The following is a 23,213-nucleotide window of genomic DNA, read 5'->3' as shown; positions in this document are numbered from 1 at the left end:
CTTACCTGATAACACAGTGGATAAGATTCATCAGAGGTGGGCCCTATAAACTATCCTACAATGAGCCTATCCAAGATTCCATATGAATCTGTTTCCCTAGAATTGTCAACCTATATATAAAACTGGATATTAACATTTATATTATACAAATATTGTAAATATTATACAATCAGATGAACAATACAGTATAACATTAGTATTTGCGAGTTATTTTAAGTACAGGTGTGCATCATTTTGGCAGTTGACATTGGCAAGCCTGGTTGTAGGGCATGGAATGGAATCCCAGTAAACATTAAACATGGTTATGTTTGTTTTTTTGTCATGTGATGATAGGTTGCCAGATACATAAATATATAATTCCGAGTTCAATTCAATCCGGTTTAAGGTTATGTCAATTTGAAATAGCGATTGTATATTAATATCAGGGATTTGGTAATATATTCAATAAAAATGGATGTGGATTTGTTGAGACCCGGAACTGTCCCAATTTCTAAAGATACAATAATGTGGTTTGAATTTTTGTTAGATCCCAATATTCTGGACTCACATTTACAGAAGACAAAACCAGGTACCTAACTTAGTCTGTGGAAGGAATTCTTTTTATTATGTAGTTTAAGTTAATTTATTTTAAAAATATTATCTTTGACAATTAAGTGATATATGCTAACAGCATTTAAAATAAATGATTACAATGCTTATTGAGATTCTGTTGTCAAACCAATCATAACAATTTGTGGTAATTGTGAAAGTAACGGCCGGAGCGGTAAAATACGAGTTTTGTGTTATTAACTTATTGGAATCGTCCTACAAAACGAAACAATTTAAGGTTTGACGGGGTGGAAATGAGAAGTAACGAAGTTTTAGAACATAAAAAGGGTAGGGTACGAAAAGCAGACCCGGTTTTTAATATTGAAATTGACAAATGTTAATCATAACCATCGATATAATCAATCGATACTGATTAATTATTTTGAACTATTAACTTAAATAATCTATATCAACAGTTGTAAACACTTTAAAATAATACACGTAGGGTAATATTTCAATTTAACATAAGTAATTTTGATTATTAAAAATGGCAGTCAATTTAAAAAACTGCACGACATTGCTTTGAAAGATGATAAGGCATGTTTTTTGTGGCTTCAACATGATGGACTCGTACTGAAAAACCCATTATGTGAAATTTGTGGAAAAGAAACAACTGTAACTGTGAGAGGAGCAAATATGGTCGTCTTCAGTTTTCCTACTTTTGGTTATAATAATTTGTTTGATCATTGTAAATATTAAATTGGGCGGGCTGAAATGCAAAGTGGTCTAAGTCATACAAACCTGTTTCTGAGATAATTGATGTTTTTTAGATTTTTTGCAATAATTTTGTAATGACTGACTTTAGTTAAACAATTATTTTTTAGTTACTTTTGTACAATAATCTTTTATTTTTTAAAGCATATAACGTTTTTTTAGCGTGTTTTTCCTTAACGCTATAGCCAAAAAACTGACTTAGACCACTTTACCTTAAGTAAGTTTTAATACCAATTTTAATTTAATTAGATGGGTAAAAGTGGTCTAAGTCAAGACTTAGACCACTTTACCGTTTTAAAAACGTGACTTAGATCACTTTGGCTTACGTTAGTTGATACTTTTAGCTATCTGGAAAATGAAAAATAAAAAAAAAACTGGTAATATAAAAAAGTAGCTTACTTTATTACAGTTCAACTTGTATAAAAAAGACATGATAGGCCTACATCAGATAAATGTTTTTTTTTAATCAATGTTTTGTCGTCTTGCTCTGGTTCAGCCACCTCTTCCAGAAGTCCAATGTCCTCAACATCATCACCTGTGATCAAGTTATGGTAGTAGAACTCATGATGAACAGGTGGAATATAGTCCAAAAAGGTCTAACATATCCCTTTTCTTCTCTTTAGTCACAGGACGGGGAGCATTGTACAAGTGACTTTGTTCAATCAACCCAACAGGTATTTGGTCATTGTTTCGATTTTTTCTTTGTCTTTTGTTTCGACCAAGCGAGAGACACTGATTCAAACTGTACATCTTTCTGTAGAGTTTCCTTGTAGAAAAGGACAAAAGGTTCTTCTCTGATAAATCTGATCCACTGGGTTTTCAGCCAGTTGAATTTTCCTTTATCAACGTTCACTGACCGTTTAGTTACAGCATCAACTAAACTCCGTGGTGGAAATAGAAGTCCTCTCTGTCCATTTTTGTTAAGTGAAACGGATTCTTACTTCGGCATTTCAGGATGGCCTCATTCCACTCATTTGGGGTATAAATTACCTGTAGCTTTTTCTGCGCATAGGACTCGATTGAAGCAAAGTCCGTGTCATTTGGTAAAAATGAATGGCCACTTACCATGTATTTCAAATCAATTACATCGATAGACGTTTCCATCTGTGTCAACTTTTGCATAGCATGAGCAAAGTTCCAATTTCTGTTTTGTCCAGTACATGTATCGCTGTACATAACAATATGTTTGCAATCTTTAGCCCTTGATAGCAAGTGCTTTGGTTACGCAGGAACTAATCTCTTGGGAACCACGGGAAGCTTGGGTTTCGTCCACACAAATAGGCATTTTGCAATTTGAAAGATCCCAAACTTCCAAAAAACTGAAAAAGCATGTTTCCTTGTTTCCTCATCAATGTTATTGTCACATTTCTTTTTGCACAAAGCACGGAGTATTTCTAAATAATTTTGCTACAACTGTTTTACCTTTCTCTGTTTTATAGGACGAACCAGAATTCCTTTGCTTCTTTCTAATTTGTCGCTTGCTTTCTCTTCTTTGACGTTTTCGTTGTCCTTTTGGGTGGCTCTTCTTGAACAGCAACTGGAATCATTTTCATCATGTCCTTCGCCATCACCAGCAGAATTTTCAGGGTTTCCAGAGTGCCGAGAGTCATCTGTAACAAAAAAAAACACATATTCGTTTATACAGATTGAACTATAGCTGTTACGATCTAAACAAAGTACCTAGTAATGTGTAGATCTACGCCCAGCCGGTACAAGTTTTGAGGTTAGGTTCATAATTATTTATTTTCTTACCTGAACTAAATTCATCAGAAGGTTGGGAAGTCATCTGATCCTGAGTACTGAAGAACGCTAGGCTCACTAGGTGTATCATCGTCTTCCATCACCGTGAACTTTATAAACACAAACAATAATTGGCAAAGAAAGCAACTGTTTCAAGCCTCAGCTGGTATGACAATGTGAATGAACAAATCGATTTCAGGCAAAACTGGTCTAAGTCTGACTTAGACCACTCTGCCGGCCGAATCCGAATATACAGCTGACATCAGTCAGGCACAGTAAGCTTCTGCGCTCTAGCGGATTTTTAGGCGAACTACGACTTGGGTCTCTTTGCCATAACAATGAAATCAGCTGCTGGCAATCCAAATATGACCATAACTCAAAATGACAAAAAAAAAAGTGACTTAGACCACTTTGCCTTTCAGCCGCCCAATTCATATTTTAATTTAAAACATATGATTGTTATTGAGGACTATAGGTACTTGTATATCGATTGATAGTCTAGGATTTGAGATGTGAATATTAGGTATCGATGACTACATTCTTCGATGACTACTTCGATATAAAAAACTGGGTCCGCATATCGTATCCTACCCCATAAAAAATGGAACAACTGTTCACGTGCGGAGCAATATTTCCACGTTGTACATCGCATCGGGTGTCATGTGACCTTTTGTGACCGTGATTCAACCTCGTGATGACGTTATCAGATGCGGCGCCATCTTTGGAAATGTAAATGAAAAATAATACTTTAATGTGCAGAATTTTAACCCAAATGAAAAATGTTTTTCTTAATTTAGAGCTAATTAGTTATCGGGTTAAGACGAGTGCCTCCGACCATCAGCCCAGGCTTCGGCAGCAAGGTGCTGCCCCGCGCTGATGTCCATGTAAGAAAAACATCATTTGAGATAGTACCTATTAGTAAAGTATCAAATTCTAGAAGGGCTGATCAGAAATATAAATTGAAATGTAATGCAAAGGCAATTATGTAAAGTGTTAAAAACTTAATAAATTATGAAAAACCCTAATATAAATGGGCATTAATAGAGAACACTTACCATTAGTGTGTTTCATAGAATGTGCAGAAACGCCAAACTCCAACAAAATATAGTGTTGTCTCGGTGACTTCAAATGCAAAAACGTGGTCACCAAACCAAGTGTCCCCACTGACACCTTATTGTGGTATATTTGCCCTCAGTTCGTACCAGTGTCTCTCAATAGAGTTGGTATGAGCGCTACTATTTGGATCGACGAAATTTATGTCGTGGTTGAGGGATAAGTGTTGAAATCCCTCGTCACCCAGATATTTGTAAGCTCTCCAACAATCACTTACTATTGTTGTAGGAGGCAGAACCCATTTGTTTATAATATATAGCAAACTGTCCCTATCCCACTTTTCTACAGGGACAAGGAATGATCCCCTACTCTGCCTTTTGTTGCCCCCGAAAACTCACTGTCCCTGGATTCTTCTGTTGCAAATGTATTTCCTTCTTCCAAATGTTGCTTAATCAATTTCTACAACTGTCAGAGGACCTCCAATTTTCTTAGACGACGTTAAAATATGGTGGAAGTAAACTTCGTGGTAGAAAGAAAACCCTTGCACCACTGAATGTACTGACACTCTGAACTACAACGAAATATACCTTTGTCGCGGTGGCTTCAAATGTAATTAAGTGGTCACCAGACAAAAAACCGTCAAATGTCCATCCGCGTCCTGTAAAAAAATAATCCTGTAGATGTTTTAAATTGCAAGATTCAAAACGTTCTTTTGACTATTATTACGAAACTTTTCATTACATCAAAGTTTCCCAGTTTAAAATCAACTCATGCCCGCACGGTGAACACACATTCATTTAAAAAATACCATGTTAAATTAAAAATGCAATCATTTCATTTTGTTAAAACCCAAACTTTACATGTGTCCGATTACACACTCACACAAACATAATTCATCCGGATGGAAATTACTAGAATTAGTTAATGGGTACTTTGGGATTATACTGACCACACCCAGACATGAATCGTTATTTGACATTTTGCTTCTACTGATTACTAGATTAGCGTAGAACAATATTTCGTCAATATAAAACAGGAATTGTCTTATCCCAAACCCCTCCCCATCCTCAGACAGAGGTCAAAGTCGAGTGGTCTAGTAGATAACGTGATTGCAGAGTCTCGCCGCCCGTTCAGCTAGTGCGTCGCTTTGTTGTACTTCCGTGTTTTACCCCTACATTTCTCCAAACACAAAAATTCAACAAAAACAAACATTACCAAACAAAACTAAACTCTTTATTGAAAAAAAACACTCAAAACTTGTTTTTATTCTTGATCACACTCTGCCACCCAAAATGCGAGTGCCTCCGGCCATCAGCGCGTGCTTCGGTCGGTGCTGGCCCGCGCTGATGTCAACAAAAGAAAACATCCCTCAAGATAGTACCTATCAGTAAAATATCAAATTCTAGAGGGGCTGATGAGAAATATAAATTGAATTGTAATGGAAAGGCAATTATGTACCGTGCTAAAAACTTAAATAATCATGTGATGCTGCGCGGCCTGCTGTAATCAGGATTCTCGAGAAAGATAAGATAACAGCGACAACAATACTGATCACTATACCTGGAAATGCTTGTTGATTGATGGAATGTTAGTTCTGTTACTCAACTACATCGTTTTATAACGTTCTAAGTTCATTGAAAAAAGTTTAAGCGTTGGGGGCATATAACGGAATCTAATTCCATTAACAATTGATAATCATTGTAAGTTAATTTTGTAATTAAAGAGCTATTCTATCATGTTTGTTTCTATAAATTTATATTTTTGTGTTCTTCATACTGGTGTGGTCAGTATAATCCCAAAGTACCAGTTAATGTTTTATCCATTATTAATAAAGCACACACAATTGCTATGAACTGCAGTACCGTACCCATTATCAGGGTACTAATACCTATGACATGATATCTAATGAAGCACTGGAAAGTGCTGATATAATAGATATGCTATCAGTGGTGACCACAGAAAACATTAGAGTACACAGATATAGAGACCAACAAAATATTGAAAACTGAATTATTTATGAATGTAATCCCCAAACTATGTTATTTGTCATTTGCACCCCCAATAACGATACATAGTTTTGTTCAGGAGGACGAGCAGAATATGTTAATAGCATGAAAATGTTAATCAGCAACTCTGGCCGTTATCCTCACTGATAACTTTGCTACTGAAAAAGGTAACTTTAGGTATTTTAATTTAGCCACCTCACAATATTTTTTGTTTTTTCCAAAGGAAAATGCTTAAAAAGTAAATGTATGAAATAACAATGCTTGAGTATAGTAAGCGGCCACCAACACAATCGAACAGGGTACCAAATTATCAATTAGAAATACCTAATACAAAAGCATTCTAATAATACATAAGATTGTGTACAATTAATTTATTCCCAGTTATTTTTAATGTATTTAATAAAAATATTATTAAAAATTCATTCAGTGACAGTAAAATAATTTTTATGGTATCTGACTAATGGCTAAAAGTACAATGGCGATGTATACATGTTATCTCAGTCACAAGCTGTTAGCCACGTTTATCCTTCAAAATAGTAAAAAATAACTTAATGTTACAGTGGTTTTTGGTTAAATTTTATAAATACACATAAACTTGATAGTTTTTTATACTTGTTTAGGTACAAAAACATTTGAACTATACTGTAATTTGAAATACCTATATCGTAATTCCATTCAACATTTTGGTTTTGTAGTTTAGATAGTAGCCTTAATATAATAAGCTGCCACCATGACAATCAAAGAAACTATTGATTAGAAATATCTAAACTGTTGAATTTAAAAACATTTGAGCTATAGATATTCATAACTAATAATTGCCAGTTCTGTTTAGAAATATATTATTTTACAGAGTAACAAGATTGTTTTACCCATTCACGTTTATATACAAGTTTATTGTAGTCCAATCCCGGAGCCCAAAATCTGATATACGAGTTAACTTGTATTTCACTAAAATTTTAAATAATGTATTATTTAAAAAGTTTTTTTTAAACAAGTTAATAGTATTAAAACATATTAATACTATGTTTATTTCATATTAATGAAAAATTAAATTAGTAACTGATGTGTTGCTTTTATCAGCTGTTCACTCAGCTGACATCTTGATGGCTGTATCTGTACAGTGGTTGTCTGCAGTTTGTAATCATGACTATGCAGTCTACACATGAACTGAGCTATTGTTGTTTGTGTTATTGTATTACAATGTTTCGTTTGCATGGTTGCAATGAGGAAGGAATAAACTCATTGCTGTTGGATGTAAGTGAGGATGAGTGTAATGAAAGGGAAGAAAGTAACGATGAATTCAAACCAGTTATAGTTGATAGGCTTACCCAAGACATTGATTTAAAATATGCTATGTCAGTTGATCAAATTGATAACAGTCAGGTAACAGAAAATCTACATTATTATGGTGTAATTAGATGTGTGTATATACCTAAGATTTACATCGTATTAAAATTAATCTTCAAAGTATAAAATTTAATGGTAAAACTAAAACTAAAATTTGTTAGTTAATTACTTTTCAAAATGATATAAGTCAAAATATTTTTGTGTAAGGAGTTACATGCAGATTAAATTTAAAAGTGTGATTTAGCCATAATGTCATTTATTCCTGCAGTACAAGCTTTTACTTTAAAATTTTGTTTTTTTAAGTATTTTTATTAAAAGTATACATAAAAATATAATTAAAACAAAAACAAGAAGCTACACACACACACACGCACACACACATTGATTAAAAAAAATTATAAACAACAATTTAGTGAAAGTTTCCATAAAAAACTTTAAAAGGAACTAAAAATTAGTCCAGGAAATGTTTTTCGGTAAAAGCTTGCATTTTCCTAATAAAACCGCAAGGTTGAAGAGCACTGCAGATTTTCCAGGAGTAAAGTTGCCAACAATGGGTTAATACAATTTAAAAATAACATAATTTGGTTCAACATTATTGTTCCTAAGTAATTGAAACATGTGTATAGTAAACTAAATGTTACATTGTTTTGTTTTTTACATTTTATAAATATACATAGTGTAGATAGGTTTTATTTACCATTAAATTATTAATTTTTAAGACGTAAAAGCAGTTAAACTTAACTGTAATTTGAAATACCTATAACGTTATTTGGTGTCAGTAGTTATATCAAGGATGATCGTTGATTCGATAATCATGAATATCGATGAATTGTAAACACAAATTAATATGAATGTTTCAATAATCACGAATATTGAAGTTTGATAATTATGAATATTGATGATTCTATTATTACAAAATAAGCATTTTTAATAATATTGTATATGATTAAAGGTGTCGAATAGACAAAAGAAATTAAGAATAACAATTTTAAATATAAAATGAAGCTAACATAGTAATCCTTAGATTTATCGTTAAATTATTTTAATAACCATTCCTTTAAATAATATGTTGATTTAAATCTATTTTAGATCCTTCCCCAACAGAGCTGATCTCCAAATTTCTCACAATATCTGCAGACATCAGTGTAGGGAAGGATATTTTGGTCTTGGAGCCGGACTCTGAACTAGAAGATAAGACAAAACCAAGTAGGCGAAGCCAAGGTCTTAAGATATTAGCTTTGAAAATAGCTGCCTTTTTGAAGTGGGATTTAGAAACACTGGAACTGAAGTAAGTACTTATATGTTCTATTGCTATAATTAAGAATATAATAAATAATTAATTCTCTAATATTGTTCCCCAAGTATTGTTTCTACTTAGTATAAATGTGTTCGACTTATTTCTAAAATTTTCAGACTTGCTATTTGTGTATAGCAGCAATTCCCCACTTTTTCATGTCTTGGTACACTAACTTAAATCCTAATTTAGTGTGCTACCATGTTTAAGAGTAGTAAAATCTGAGAATGAATCGACTAGGAGTACTTTTGAAACTGTTTTGAATAAGCTATGAATAATTTTAAAATGGTTCACAAATAGTTAAATATTTTGAAATAGTAAAGAAAAACACATAATGTAGCTAGAGTGGGAAGGGTTAACTCAATGTGAATGTTGAGTTCAGATCTGTTTCATCTTCTCACTCCTGAAATTTGGAGTCAGCGTCCATTTGAAGAGATCTCAAAAAAGTTGGTGACGAAGAAGCTCAAAACTCTTGGCGCAGCCTGAGCCAGGTTGCGGGATAGCCTTCTCCAACAGTAAAGCTCTGGTCAAAGATTGGGAAAAGAGGATAAGAAACATTAATTGGAGTAGAGCCTCAGAATTAAGACTATCCAAAATGTTTATCTCTCCTTACGTTAAAGGGTGGACAGCTCTCTTGGATCAGAATAAGGAGGATATAAGACTAATATTAGGAATGCTGACAGGACATGGCCCCCTAAGGAAACATCTTATGAGGGTGGGCCTTAGCCAGACTGACGAATGTAGACTCTGTGGAGAAGAGGAAGAATCAGCAGAGCACATCTGGTTAGATTGTCCTGCCATCTTAGAAACTCGGAAAAGATTCCTGGGAGCATATCTTCTCAGCCCCAAGGATATCAGAGAACAGGAGCCCTCAAATCTGATCGGTTTTAGCTAAAGCCTCGGACTTTGAGGACAAAATTAAAGTAAGGGAGGCACGAAGGTCCTTTTAGGACTAAGCGCGGGGACAAATTGTCCTTTTCCCTCAGAAAGGAAAAAAACTCTTGGCATGTAATGTAGCTATGGTGGGAAGGTTTGATTCACTGCTAATTTGAAATGAAGTTGAACTTAACATTTACTGTAAAGAAATAGCAAATTGAAAAATTTAAGTAAATACACTATATCAATTCTTTTAACAGAAACTTGTAAAATATGCTACTATGCTTCATACAGGTATCATAAAAATTATTAACCATAATTAATTTTTTCAATACCTTCCTAAGTAAAATCTTTCACAGTTCACAGTAAAATCTGGTTTCGAGATTCTAAGTTGTGCTATTTGTTTTATTTTAAAATTTGTGATTGAACTATGTTAGCCTATACGGATATAACATAACTATCTGTAGACAATGAAACCCTTTGCAGGAGGATAAGGTGCCACCCATATGGTACTATTACACAAATGACACAACCACTTCCACTCATGGAGGCATCAGGTCTAGTAACATAGCGCAAGTCTTGACTGTCTGCCAAACATATTTGAAAGCAAACTCAGATATAAATTCAAAAAGGAAAGACTTCACATGTTTAATATTTGTACTACTGACAACTCAATAATACATTATACATATGATCATCTAATTTAATGGTGCTCTAATGATGGTTGTTTTTCAATTATTTAGTGTCAGTGGTATTTGCTTCGCGTAGTATTTGCCACAAATAACATTGTTGTAAAGATCTGGCTGGCCACGAACAAATCTCACTTTCCATGCATTGCTCCGGTTGAATGCGTCTAGCTCACTTTGTTTGGTTGTTTGGTTTGAAATTGATGTTTTCTTGTGATAAGATAAATTAAGATAATCAAATACACTTTTGTAACTATTAAATATTTCGATAACTTTGGATCAATTTGACATTGTTGTTTATTTCTAGTAAACATCGCTATGTTCTGTTCTAAAATAAACAGAATTAAATTATTATTAAATATTGAACCTTAAGTGGCTGTAGTATATGAATTGGTAAATAAAGACAGACCACTTGAAGACCTGGCTCATCAATCAATACTTCTACAGCATTGAAGAATTCATGAACTGGACTCTTGAAAACTTACTTAGAATAGTACTTACTCCTCAGTTGTATTTTTATGATACTATGCTTATCTTGACGATAAATGTAATAAAGATATCTTTTTCTTTGTCAAACAAAATGAAATAAATAAATACATATGTTATAGTTAGTCAGTTATTTTTTAGTAAGTTTAACACATTGACTGAGGCACACGTCATAGTGCGCATGATAAGGTGTTGGACTACTTAGATCACTCAGTTTAAAGCCGCAGTAAAGGTTTATAAATTTGCATTCATCAAACACGTAATAAACGAAAATCATACTTAAACTTAGAAAGTGAATAAAGAATTCTCAATTTATACAAAAATAGAAGCTGATATATGGTTTCTTTAGAGAAGTTTGATATACGCAAAGCAGTAAGCTGAATCCTAAATGCAGAATATTTTAAAAAGTCAAATAGTTATTTGACACAGCTATAAAAGTGGAACACTTAGCAGATCAGCAATGGAGAGGATAAAGAGTGAGGGTTTGGGATTTGAGTTTTGAAACAGTGAACTATGAGAATGGGTAATAACAAAAATTAATAACAAATATATATATATATATATATATATATATATATATATATATAATACACACTTATTTATTATATATAATTAATAAATAAATATATACATATTTATTTATTGATATTGATAGCTAAGTATACTTCTGTGTCGGACAGTCACTACTACTGAATGATGAACGTTTACTAAGCCTTAAGTATAGGTTATGCTAGTTAGTTTGGCTGCAAGTATTAAACCAATTCAATCACATGAAATAAGCTTCATACTATTATAGTAACTAGCAATTTTAATGAGTTCTGTCATATGATAACTAAATTTAGAAACCTAAAGGATCAAAATTTTATAGTTAATAGGTGGTTCAACCCTTTTTTTCTCACTTAAGAAGCTTAGTTTTACTGCTTTATGATAAATACAAAGAATACATAGCTTATAAATTAATATGTAATAGCCACAGTTTGGCTTCAGACTAGGCCTGTCTACAATAAAAGCTGTTTAAGATGTAGTTAACTATGTACTATATGGGTTTGAAGATAAGAAAGAAATTTGTGGAGTTTTATTAGATTTAAGCAAAGCTTTTGACATGGTTTCACACACTGTCCTGATAGAGAAATAAAGATTATATGGTATCTTAGGCACTGAACTAGGTCTACTGCTGTCTTATTTGTCTGATAGAAAACAACTAGTCAAACTCTAGGATCTCAGATCAAAGCCTTTGGTGGTTAAAAGTATGGGGTCTTCTAAGCTCTGTCTTGGGACCCTTCTCTTTATAGCATATATTAACGAATTGTCTGTTTTTGTAAATACTAAGAGCATTCTATATGCATATTACACAACTTTCCTGTTAGCTCACAGAAGTATGGCAAAAATTAATTAGTTGAAGAAAACTACACTTGAAAGATCAAAAGGTTGAAACAAACTTTTTAATACTGAAAAAGCTGAAGATATTATTTTTAGACTAAGTAAACATCTTCTTCTGTGAAACTATTAGGTATAACATAAGATACGAGGATCGTCCAGAAAGTAAAGAACGATTGCGCATCACGGGCGGCGCAGTTCACCCACTACCGCGGTAGATAGCTTGTTCGTTAGCCACACCTTCTGCCTCAGTGTGAGCTGAGTAGCGGTACCGTGAGGTCACGTTTGCGTCTCCTGTGAAAGTTTAAAATAGCGGCGTTAATTGAAAATCCCGCCAAGTGTGAACTGCGTAGTGTGATACGGTTTCTGAATGCACAGAATGTTCGACCTATTGAAATTTATAGGCAAATTAAGGCAGTTTACGGTGACAAAGCTCCAGTCAATGGAATGGCATCACTCGAATTCACCAACAAAAAACAGGAAAGAAAAACCAAATTTGAACACCAGGAAATTGATGGCAACAGTTTTTTGGGACCGAAAAGGCCTAATCCATGTGGAGTTCATGCCGAGAGGCGAAACAATCAACTCAGAGGCCTACACCGAGACCTTGCATCGGCTTCGCCGCGCTATTCAGAACAAATGACGCGGAATGCTGTCGTCGAAAGTGGTGCTGATCCACGTCAATGCTCATCCTCATTGCAGTGCACGAACCAAAGCAGAACTCAATTCTTTCAAATGGCAAATCTTCGGACACCCTCCGTATAGTCCAGATCTGGCTCCGAGTGACTATCACTTGTTTCCAAAGTTGAAAGTGTTTTTAGGCGGAAAAAACTTTTTGGGTGACGAAGACCTCAAAGAAGGAGTAAAAACGTGGCTTCATTCCTTGGCGGCAGAACAGTATAACGTCGGTATAGAAAAAACTGGTGCCACGCTACAACAAGTGCCTTGACAGTTCCGGCGATTTTGTAGAAAAATAGAGTAAGTTTATAAGTATTTATAAATAAATTTTCATGCTCTTATCTTTTGTTTTTATTGACTTATAACAAAACGTTCTTTACTTTCTGGACGACCCTCGTAGTAAGCTGTCCTGGGTAGAATGTACCAATCAGTTATGTATTAGACTTGCCAGAGTTGTATTTTTTATATGGAAGCTGTGGACTTACTCAACTGGTCATTTAATTCTAAATACATATTATGCTTTTTTCATGTATATTTATTATATGATATAGCGCTTTGGGGTAATGTGGATGGAGCTAAAAACATGTTTGTGGCAGAAGATAGTAATTACAGAGTCAAAGCTGTTATTATAGTTTGTTTTTCTAAAGAAGATTCCTGACGGAGCCGGGTCCCGGCAACCTAAACATCTCACTTCAAACGTTTACCACATTAAAATATACTCTTAAGTAAATCTTTACTGTTTGGGTAGTATTCACCGATTTATTCGACTAAAAGAATAATATTTTTTGCGCTATTGTGGATTGTGATAACCAAAAATATGGAGAAAAACATGGTTTTCTCTTGAAAATTTTAGCTGTCTCCACTTTAACTCATGATTGTTCCAAAAGTAATGATAGTAAAATTGTTATACAGCGTTTTTTGTATGTCTCTTGAAGAACAACATAGCAAAACTTGAGAGTTCTAAGTCAATCAATTACAACCAATCACAATTCTTTATTGCCAGAAAACAAATACAAAATTTCTATAGCAATCTTCATAAATACATGTAACTCTATAGACTGACTAATAAATTATGTTAATGTTTAAAATTGTTTTATTTAAACAATTGTTGTACATAGTAAAAGAAAATTAAATAATCTTCATCTAAAATAGACAATGTCAACATAAGACATGTCAACATTCAGTGAGAGATGCCCGATCAAACCTTATGTTCCATAAACTCGCTCATGCTATAAAACTCATTTAATATTAAATAGCGCTTGAGTAATTGATTAAAATGCAAAGAGTTTGTCTGGTTCTTTACATGATCAGAAACTTTGTTCAAAAATGTTACATCAACTTCAGATGGTAGGCTCTCGTAAGATTTTAGTCTATGTTGGGCAACTCTGAAATTTTCCCCCAACTACAATAATTAAATGTGTATTTATTTTTGTTGTAAACCCTTACGAAATCGGTTATTAGTTATCATTTTGAAAAGACTGAATGATACTATACATACTGGTTGTGAATACTGATTATGATTTGTGGTAATTCAATTTTACACCATCCCACAAATAGAAGATATTTTAAAAGAGTTTTTGGTGATAACAACGGGTGAGCAGTGGCTGATTCCTGAGCCGGGCGTACAGTCTATTTTTAACTTCAATATGATTCAAAAGATATATATTTATTAGGTAATTATACTTATTTACACAAATCAGTTATTCAAGTTAGATAACATTACAAATACATATTTTTTCTTACATATTATGAGACTTATCAAGATCAAGTTTTTCTTACAGATTACCTTTTTCTATACAATGGATGCTTCTCCAAGACCTGCTACACCTGGTCCATGAGGAGGTAGAGTCGACAAATCTGGGCAAGGCACCGGACCATGTTTTATTTGCTGTCTCGCTGTACCACAGATGGGCACTCAGGGCTGTATTCAATAATGCTCTCCATTCTAAACTAAGGTCAGTAACAGGTCTTAGCTGTTTATTATCCTGTCATTAAGGTGCCATCCCTATCAGGTGCCATAGTTAACCTCCCTCCCTTCACTTTTAAAATACGTCTGGTCCACGAGGAGGTAGAGTCAACAGACCTGGGCAAGGCACCGGTCCATGTGTAATTTGCTGTCTCGCTGTACCACAGATGGGCACTCAGGGCTGTATTCAATAATGCTCTCCATTCTAAACTAAGGTCAGTAACAGGTCTTAGCTGTTTATTATCCTGTCATTAAGGTGCCATCCCTATCAGGTGCCATAGTTAACCTCCCTCCCTTCACTTTTAAAATACGTCTGGTCCACGAGGAGGTAGAGTCAACAGACCTGGGCAAGGCACCGGTCCATGTGTAATTTGCTGTCTCGCTGTACCACAGATGGGCACTCAGGGCTGTATTCAATAATGCTCTCCATTCTAAACTAAGGTCAGTAACAGGTCTTAGCTGTTTATTATCCTGTCATTAAGGTGCCATCCCTATCAGGTGCCATAGTTAACCTCCCTCCCTTCACTTTTAAAATACGTCTGGTCCACGAGGAGGTAGAGTCAACAGACCTGGGCAAGGCACCGGTCCATGTGTAATTTGCTGTCTCGCTGTACCACAGATGGGCACTCAGGGCTGTATTCAATAATGCTCTCCATTCTAAACTAAGGTCAGTAACAGGTCTTAGCTGTTTATTATCCTGTCATTAAGGTGCCATCCCTATCAGGTGCCATAGTTAACCTCCCTCCCTTCACTTTTAAAATACGTCTGGTCCACGAGGAGGTAGAGTCAACAGACCTGGGCAAGGCACCGGTCCATGTGTAATTTGCTGTCTCGCTGTACCACAGATGGGCACTCAGGGCTGTATTCAATAATGCTCTCCATTCTAAACTAAGGTCAGTAACAGGTCTTAGCTGTTTATTATCCTGTCATTAAGGTGCCATCCCTATCAGGTGCCATAGTTAACCTCCCTCCCTTCACTTTTAAAATACGTCTGGTCCACGAGGAGGTAGAGTCAACAGACCTGGGCAAGGCACCGGTCCATGTGTAATTTGCTGTCTCGCTGTACCACAGATGGGCACTCAGGGCTGTATTCAATAATGCTCTCCATTCTAAACTAAGGTCAGTAACAGGTCTTAGCTGTTTATTATCCTGTCATTAAGGTGCCATCCCTATCAGGTGCCATAGTTAACCTCCCTCCCTTCACTTTTAAAATACGTCTGGTCCACGAGGAGGTAGAGTCAACAGACCTGGGCAAGGCACCGGTCCATGTGTAATTTGCTGTCTCGCTGTACCACAGATGGGCACTCAGGGCTGTATTCAATAATGCTCTCCATTCTAAACTAAGGTCAGTAACAGGTCTTAGCTGTTTATTATCCTGTCATTAAGGTGCCATCCCTATCAGGTGCCATAGTTAACCTCCCTCCCTTCACTTTTAAAATACGTCTGGTCCACGAGGAGGTAGAGTCAACAGACCTGGGCAAGGCACCGGTCCATGTGTAATTTGCTGTCTTGCTGTACCACAGATGGGCAGTCAGTGCTGTATTCAATAATGCTCTCCATTCAAAACTAAGGTTATTAACAAGCTTTAACTGTTACTATCCTGTCATAAGGTGCCATAGTTAACTTCCCTCTCTCTATTTTTAACAGTTGTAACACTTTTAACCAAAATAGAGGGGGAAGCAACTAAAAATTTTTAAATCTGAATCTTAAATTTACCCGACAATTCATTTTAAAGATCTTAATTAAAGGAAGGTAAAATTCCAAAGACAATTACTCTTTGTGTAGGAAACAGGATTTTTCCGGATATTTGTCAGCTCTTTGTTTGAAGGTTATTTATGTTTGCCAGCGTTCAGTGATACAAAAAATCAGTAACACTACTTTTCGAGATCTGCAATCTGAGTTCTGCTTTAGGTAAAGTACGTGATTGGTCAATGAATGCAGACCTATTGTGACCTGTATTCTGTAGTTCAGTGTTAATAATCGGAGTTGTGTTTTTAGTTTTTTTATTAAGTGCATGTTTTAGAGTTAGTGAAGTTAACACACAGCATGGTGGTTATGAGTCCTGATTTACGCATATCACAACACTCTGGTATGTACGCTAGGTTTATTTTAACCTAGTTTGTATTAATGTTTTAGGTTAGTTATTTACCTGAAGTAGAGATCAGATTGAAGATCTCCAAACGTACTGTTACTGATTTTTTTGTATCACTGAACGATGGCAAATGTCCGAAAAAATCGTGTTTCCTTCACAATCCTTCCATTGTCAATAACAAACTTTAAACAAAGAATCCTCATGATTCCAGAAATGGAGCAGGGCTGGAGATGCAAGATGACAGGTTCAACCGGATTGAGCAGGAAGCGGACCAGAGTGTCCGTATACTCATGGACATCAATAGGCTGCTCTTGGGCCCGCAGATGGTTGTCCCATCCTCACAGACCTTTGTGCCACTTGTAGAGGATGGGCAAAACGAGAAAACTCCCAATTGGACCTTAGGCACCAACATTCCCTCTGCTGAGTTTTTCACTATGGTAGTTAATAATCATTATCATTTATATATCCTATCTTTTGTATAAAAACAAGTAATGATCATGATGGAGGAAAATTTGTGGTTTTACATTATTGTCATAATTCTTTGATGATAAAGTTATAAACAATACATATTCAACATTTTCTTTGTTAAAGTTTAAAGATATGCATAATGTTAAAAACTAAGACTAAAGATTTCATTATTTTACATTTGTGTTTCTTGTAACATCAGCAGACTTCCATCTAACTGGCCCTGAACATTCAGATGTTTGAAACAGAAGTTCACCTCAGAATCAAAGAAAATCAAATATAGATTAATGTTGGTTTCTGTTTACTGCAATAATATGTAGTTTGTATACTCTTGCACCAATAAATGAAATTCTACATTGTGTTCAGGTTTTAATGGATCTAGCGACATACTTGTTCTACCGGGAAGACTACACTTTGGCACTTGAATACTTTGAGAAGTCCAAGCGGGAGTTTGAAAAGTGGAATGGTAACACTGCTGCTCTGGAGGGGTACTGTAAGACTGATATGGCCACAATTGAAGGCTACATCACGGCATGTCAAGCACCAGTAATGTCATCGGGACTGTCTCTCACTGACAGGTTCATGATATCAGTCAACAATCACTATGAGGTGAGTACTCTCATATTATTTACAAAACAGACTATAAAGGAAGTCTAATAAGACCCCTAACCTAAATATTAATTATAACCTAAACTGAAACGAGAATAATAATAATTTTGTTACTGTTGACAACAAGTTAGAAAAGTCTTAAGTCAGCAAGTATTTTTTTTTTAATTAAATAACTGTCAAAAATACTGTTTACAGAAAATCAACCAAGTATTTTCCTTAATAAGAATGGACAAAATGAGGCAGCTACTACAATGTAATAAATAACATGTTCAATGGGTAAAATATCTGAGTTGAAGTTATTTTACATCAATTTCATAAATTATAGCACAATTTACTGATTGATAGGTATTTATCCTGGTACAATAATTGTAGAGGAAATCACAATGTTTTTATTATATACTACAAATGCAAATATTTTAACAAAAAATTTTAATTTAGTATATTGTTTCTTACTAATTTAAAATCAAACAATCCAGTTAAAAATGTATTGTGTCCTATTGTTTTCGAAAAATACATTTTCAGACTAATAAATAACAATTTTGTTCAATTATGTAGATCTGAAGATGTTATAAACAAAAGGTCTCAAGAATAAAAACAAAAAATTATTAGATTGTTTTATTTATTAATTTTTAAGAAGAAATAAATCCATTTAGAAAAGAGTGTCTACAAAATATCCTATTATAAAAAGTATGTGTGTCTTACACAGGGTATACTGGCGATCCTAGCGGAGGACAACTTGAAGCGTGAAGTGCCAGTGAGTATGCGAGAGAGTCTGGAACTGGACATTGCAGCGGCAATCTCCTCTGGAGGTTTCACAGCCACCAGGGATCTCATCTTCCAGATCCAGTCACTCAACACAGTGTACAAGCGGGCTGCAGATCTCCCCTGTCTCTACGACTACTGTGAAAAACTCGTGGCTGCTCGTAGAGGAGTCGAGATCTTTGCCTGGGTTAGTTTGAGTTTGGATCCGAATTGTTGTAATTAATACTGTTATGATGTTACATGAGTCAACATAATTAATGTGTTTAACCATCAGTATACAATGTGTTTGAAAAGTCTAGAAGTGCTTTAATATTTTTGAAAACCGTTGCAGATAAAATTTAAAAACGTTGCACAGTTTTATACAGCTAACTTTTTATTTTTTTTATTAAATAAACATCACATGCTAGCATTGAGGGGACGTCCCATGAAGGGTGTCCTAGAAACCTTAAATGTTAGATAAAGTCCAAGTGAGTACATTAAGTGTAAGTTGTAATGATGTAGTCAGGTCCAATCGTACATTAATTTAATGGTCTGATTAAGTAGAGTTAAATGCCACAAACCGCATCTCAAAAGGTTGATCCAATCAGAAATGGTGGTGTGTGGAAAACGTCCATAATTTATATAATGGCAATTTAGAATCACAATCAATAAAAGGTAAAAAATTAACAGTCTATTTAGACTCCTAGCGGCTCCCCTCCTGATGATAGTTAAAAACCTGACAATTGCATTTTAAAATTAGATTTTTATGGTTGATATTAATATATGAAGTCTCATTGCTTTACAGGAAATGGTAAAAAAATTATTAAACTGCTACGGGACTTTTCAAGCACCCTTTATACATTTTGCGGTAATCCAATAAACACATAGACCAGATATTTGTTTATCATAGTCACCTTTTACAAATAATTTTTATAACTAGGCAATTTTGGTTGTGCCATAGTTAACTGTGGAAATAATTTTGGAAACAGACTAATGAAGCCCATTAACTACGGAGTAATCTAAGGGAGCACACTTGGGCCTATATTATTTTTAATATATATAAATAATATAAGTAAGCTGAATATAACAAGTAAATTAGTTCTCTTTCCCGATGACACTCTTATTTTAACGAGGCGAAAAACCTGGAAGTACGCCTAAATGCTCTACGTGATTTGATGATTGTGAAAAAATGGCTTGATCAAAATATTTTTACATTAAACATTTCTAAAACGAAATTTATACCTATTTCGTCAACTATACAATCAGATTATGAACTCTCAGACTTGACCATTCACTCTTGTGGAAATTACATCAACACTGACTGTAATTGTGGAAATATACAGTGTGTTGGCAGTTACAAATATCTGGGAATTATATTTGACAATTGTATGAAATGGTCGGAACATGTTGAGTATTTGAAAAATAGACTGAGAATATACATGTTTGCTTTTAAAGAGTTAATTAGTATTTTGAACAAAAATGAAATTAGAGTAGCTTATTTTGCATATGTACAGTCGATAATGTCTTTTGGTATTATTGTGTTGGGCAGAGCAAATAAAACTGTAACTCATAAAATTAGTATAAATAAAAAATCAATATTAAAAGTGGCTTTTAGGAAAAGTAAACATTGCCCGACCCATTCCAAGAGACAAGAGTTTTTTACTGTCTGGCAAATTTTCATCAAAACTTTATTGATACATATGTACAATAATTTTACTGAAATGTTTATTCTAATTACTTACAATTACAGCACTAGATACTCTAGAAACAGGAATTACTACCTCCAATCTTACTCAATCGTTTTCGACTACTAATTGATATTACATTTCTCAACTCATCTACAGAAATTTTTGCTTGAATTATGAAGGCGTAGAACTTTCAAATACCGGTACCGTTGACTTTTAAAAGGAAAGTGTCAGAATGGATTATCAGTGTCAGTGAAGAGCAAGTCGAGGCCATTATTGTGACCGAATACAGCAGGCGGACCTAACCTTGCTCCCCTCACTTGCCTTTCAGTCATCACATCATTCATTGCACATCCTGCTGTTCCTGGACGATAATAACTTTATCCAACTGATATTGCCTTTTAATTATTGATCTTAATATATTATTTACTTTGATTATTTTTTAGCTTAAAGAGGTTGTCATCAATAACAGAAAGATCATCCACTAAAACAGTTAACATTAAAATTTTATTATTCTTTTTATTTTTTGGTATTTACACTTGTTTCTAAAATTTCTAAATTGAATGTATTACCATTAAATTGAATGTATTACCATTAATTTTGTTTCTTCTAAAATCCATCCCAATTATCGGCACCATATATAATTTGTCTTTTTATTTTTGTTTTCAGATATAATTAATACTTTCTTTATGTTTTAAAATAAAATGTAACATGAGATACATATATGTATTTAAATTTGTGTTATTGGGTAATAAATATTAATTAATTCAATCAAAGAGTTGATAAGTTCTTGGATCATGTATAGTCAGATCAAGAAACTGGTAGTGTAAGACAGCTATAAAATTGTAAATACACAAATTAACAAAAAACATAAAAAACTATACAAAAATGGTAGTTTTTACTAATGATAAAATCCTCAAACATCCTGTTCTTGAAATATCCTTACCTCATGTTTAAGACGCTTTCATTGATTTTGTAGGAACATATTAAATTATTTGTTCTTGTTAAACTTGAACTATGATTGGTTGACTGCAGGCACTGAAAGCTACACTAACGGACTCACGACCAGATGAGAGGGAGCAACTTAGTCTGTTTGTGGTGGAACTACTGGAGAATGTTGATGCTGGAGTCCAGTTAGAGCTGATAGGACACGAGATAGTGAGGCAGCTCAGTAGAGACCAGACTGTCTTGCAGTCCAACATTAAAGCACCGGTTACACAACTCTTTGTGCCCCCTGATTTCAGTAAGTACTACTTCCACGTACATACATGATATGTGCAATATGTCCCAGTATCAGATTATACAGACATGCAAAAAATTCTTAAAAAAATATAAAACATGGTTAAATGGTTATATGTTTGCTAAATTTGTGTTTATTTATAAAGGATTATTCTTTTTGAAAAATTTATTTTTATCGTATAAACTATTATAACTGAAACTAAATACAAGTGGCAGTGGATATTACTAGTCTTAAACAGCTGTCATCTGTATTTTACTCAATTAAATATATTTGAAGTGTTTAATGTCTTGGATATATGGACAAAACAATGTGGGTATTTATACTCTATTTACAGATTGATACATTGTTTACTAGGCAAGTGGTCATATTTTTACAAAGAACTGAAAAATTCAGCAACAAAATCAGAAACTGAAATTTCTTATCTTGTTTTATTTTTTGTTATCCATATTTACTAAGTTTATTTTATGTGTTTCATTAACAGTATGTTTTTATGAGGAAAACAAAGAGTTGTAATAGTTTTTGTGAACAGCTAAAAATGGCCAATTATAGGTTGGCACTTCTTGCATCTACATATGGAGTTATTTCTGTAATTTCTTGCATACGCTCTATGGATAAAGTCTGGCACTTAAAGGGTCATTGATTAGTATGAAGTCCAGTACTTTGACGTCTTTGATACAAGTCGAAGAGAAGAAGGATATCATTTTCATTTTTGTTATTGCCCACACTGATGGTTATGGGCATTTCTGATCAGTACTTTCCCAACTTTAGATCATGTGCCAGATCGTCCAATGTGGTCTGAGTTTGGGAAAGTATCAATCAGATATGCCCTTGCCATCAGTATGGAATTCAGTGTCACAGTGCCCTGAACTTGCACTTCTGGAAACAAAAATATATATCCTTTGAGATAATACCCAAATTCACCTCAGATTATGTGAGCACTTGTAAAGTTACTATTAAACTATTGCAATATTTTGGCATTTGAGAAGACCCTCAGTTTTAGTTTTTACAATTAATAATTGTAATAATGTGTAATATATTTAAAATACAGTTTTTTCGTAATTTTCTCATAAGTTAATCTATAGTTTAATGAAATCACTGTGATTTTCAGACAACATCCAGTTGAAGAACGGTGAACTTGAAAATCAGTTGATAAACAGCAATGAGCCACTCCATATTAAAGAAATAATCATCAAACTGGTGGAAGCAAATGCTATCAGACCTGTTTGGCAGATTGAAAACAAGGTGATATAAACTAGATGTTTACACTAGTTGCATTGTGTACAAGATGACTTCCCCCGTCTGCTTTTGAACTATATTTTTGTTTCTCAACTTCCCGCTGTCCTAGAAATATACCTTATCACAAATATACAAACAGAAGACTTCATAAAAATTAACTATTCATAGAGGTGAAATAGTGTTGTAACCCATAGTACAATATTTAGTGTTTTTCAACTGCCCAATGGTCTAGATTGATGACATATAAAATACATGTTCCTTACGCTCACAAAAGGCATAATAAAGATTTTTTAATAAATATCAACCACCCGTAGGGGTTGCAACCCTAAGAAGA

At 34.2% G+C, this 23,213-nt stretch overlaps 1 protein-coding gene across 2 annotated transcripts in view; it reads left to right on the top strand.

Annotated features, from left to right (window-relative positions):
- Nucleotides 1-277: 277 nt before the first annotated feature.
- Nucleotides 278-23,213, top strand: part of LOC124363798 (integrator complex subunit 8) — a 35,996-nt gene continuing 13,060 nt past the window's right edge. The window contains exons 1-8 of one of the 2 annotated variants that reach the window (XM_046819062.1): nucleotides 278-568; nucleotides 8,538-8,736; nucleotides 14,627-14,800; nucleotides 17,115-17,340; nucleotides 17,735-17,977; nucleotides 18,684-18,926; nucleotides 21,439-21,646; nucleotides 22,752-22,885. In XM_046819062.1, coding sequence (XP_046675018.1) covers nucleotides 451-568; nucleotides 8,538-8,736; nucleotides 14,627-14,800; nucleotides 17,115-17,340; nucleotides 17,735-17,977; nucleotides 18,684-18,926; nucleotides 21,439-21,646; nucleotides 22,752-22,885 — 1,545 coding nt within the window. In that variant the 5' untranslated portion in view covers nucleotides 278-450. Of the gene's footprint in view, nucleotides 569-8,537; nucleotides 8,737-14,626; nucleotides 14,801-14,837; nucleotides 16,157-17,114; nucleotides 17,341-17,734; nucleotides 17,978-18,683; nucleotides 18,927-21,438; nucleotides 21,647-22,751; nucleotides 22,886-23,213 lie in introns of those variants that run through there. The other variant, XM_046819069.1, reaches the window with a different exon arrangement.

The sequence above is a fragment of the Homalodisca vitripennis genome, chromosome 1 (assembly GCF_021130785.1).
Source record: "Homalodisca vitripennis isolate AUS2020 chromosome 1, UT_GWSS_2.1, whole genome shotgun sequence".
NCBI lineage: Eukaryota > Metazoa > Arthropoda > Insecta > Hemiptera > Cicadellidae > Homalodisca > Homalodisca vitripennis.
This window is presented reverse-complemented; position numbering and strand designations above follow the sequence as displayed.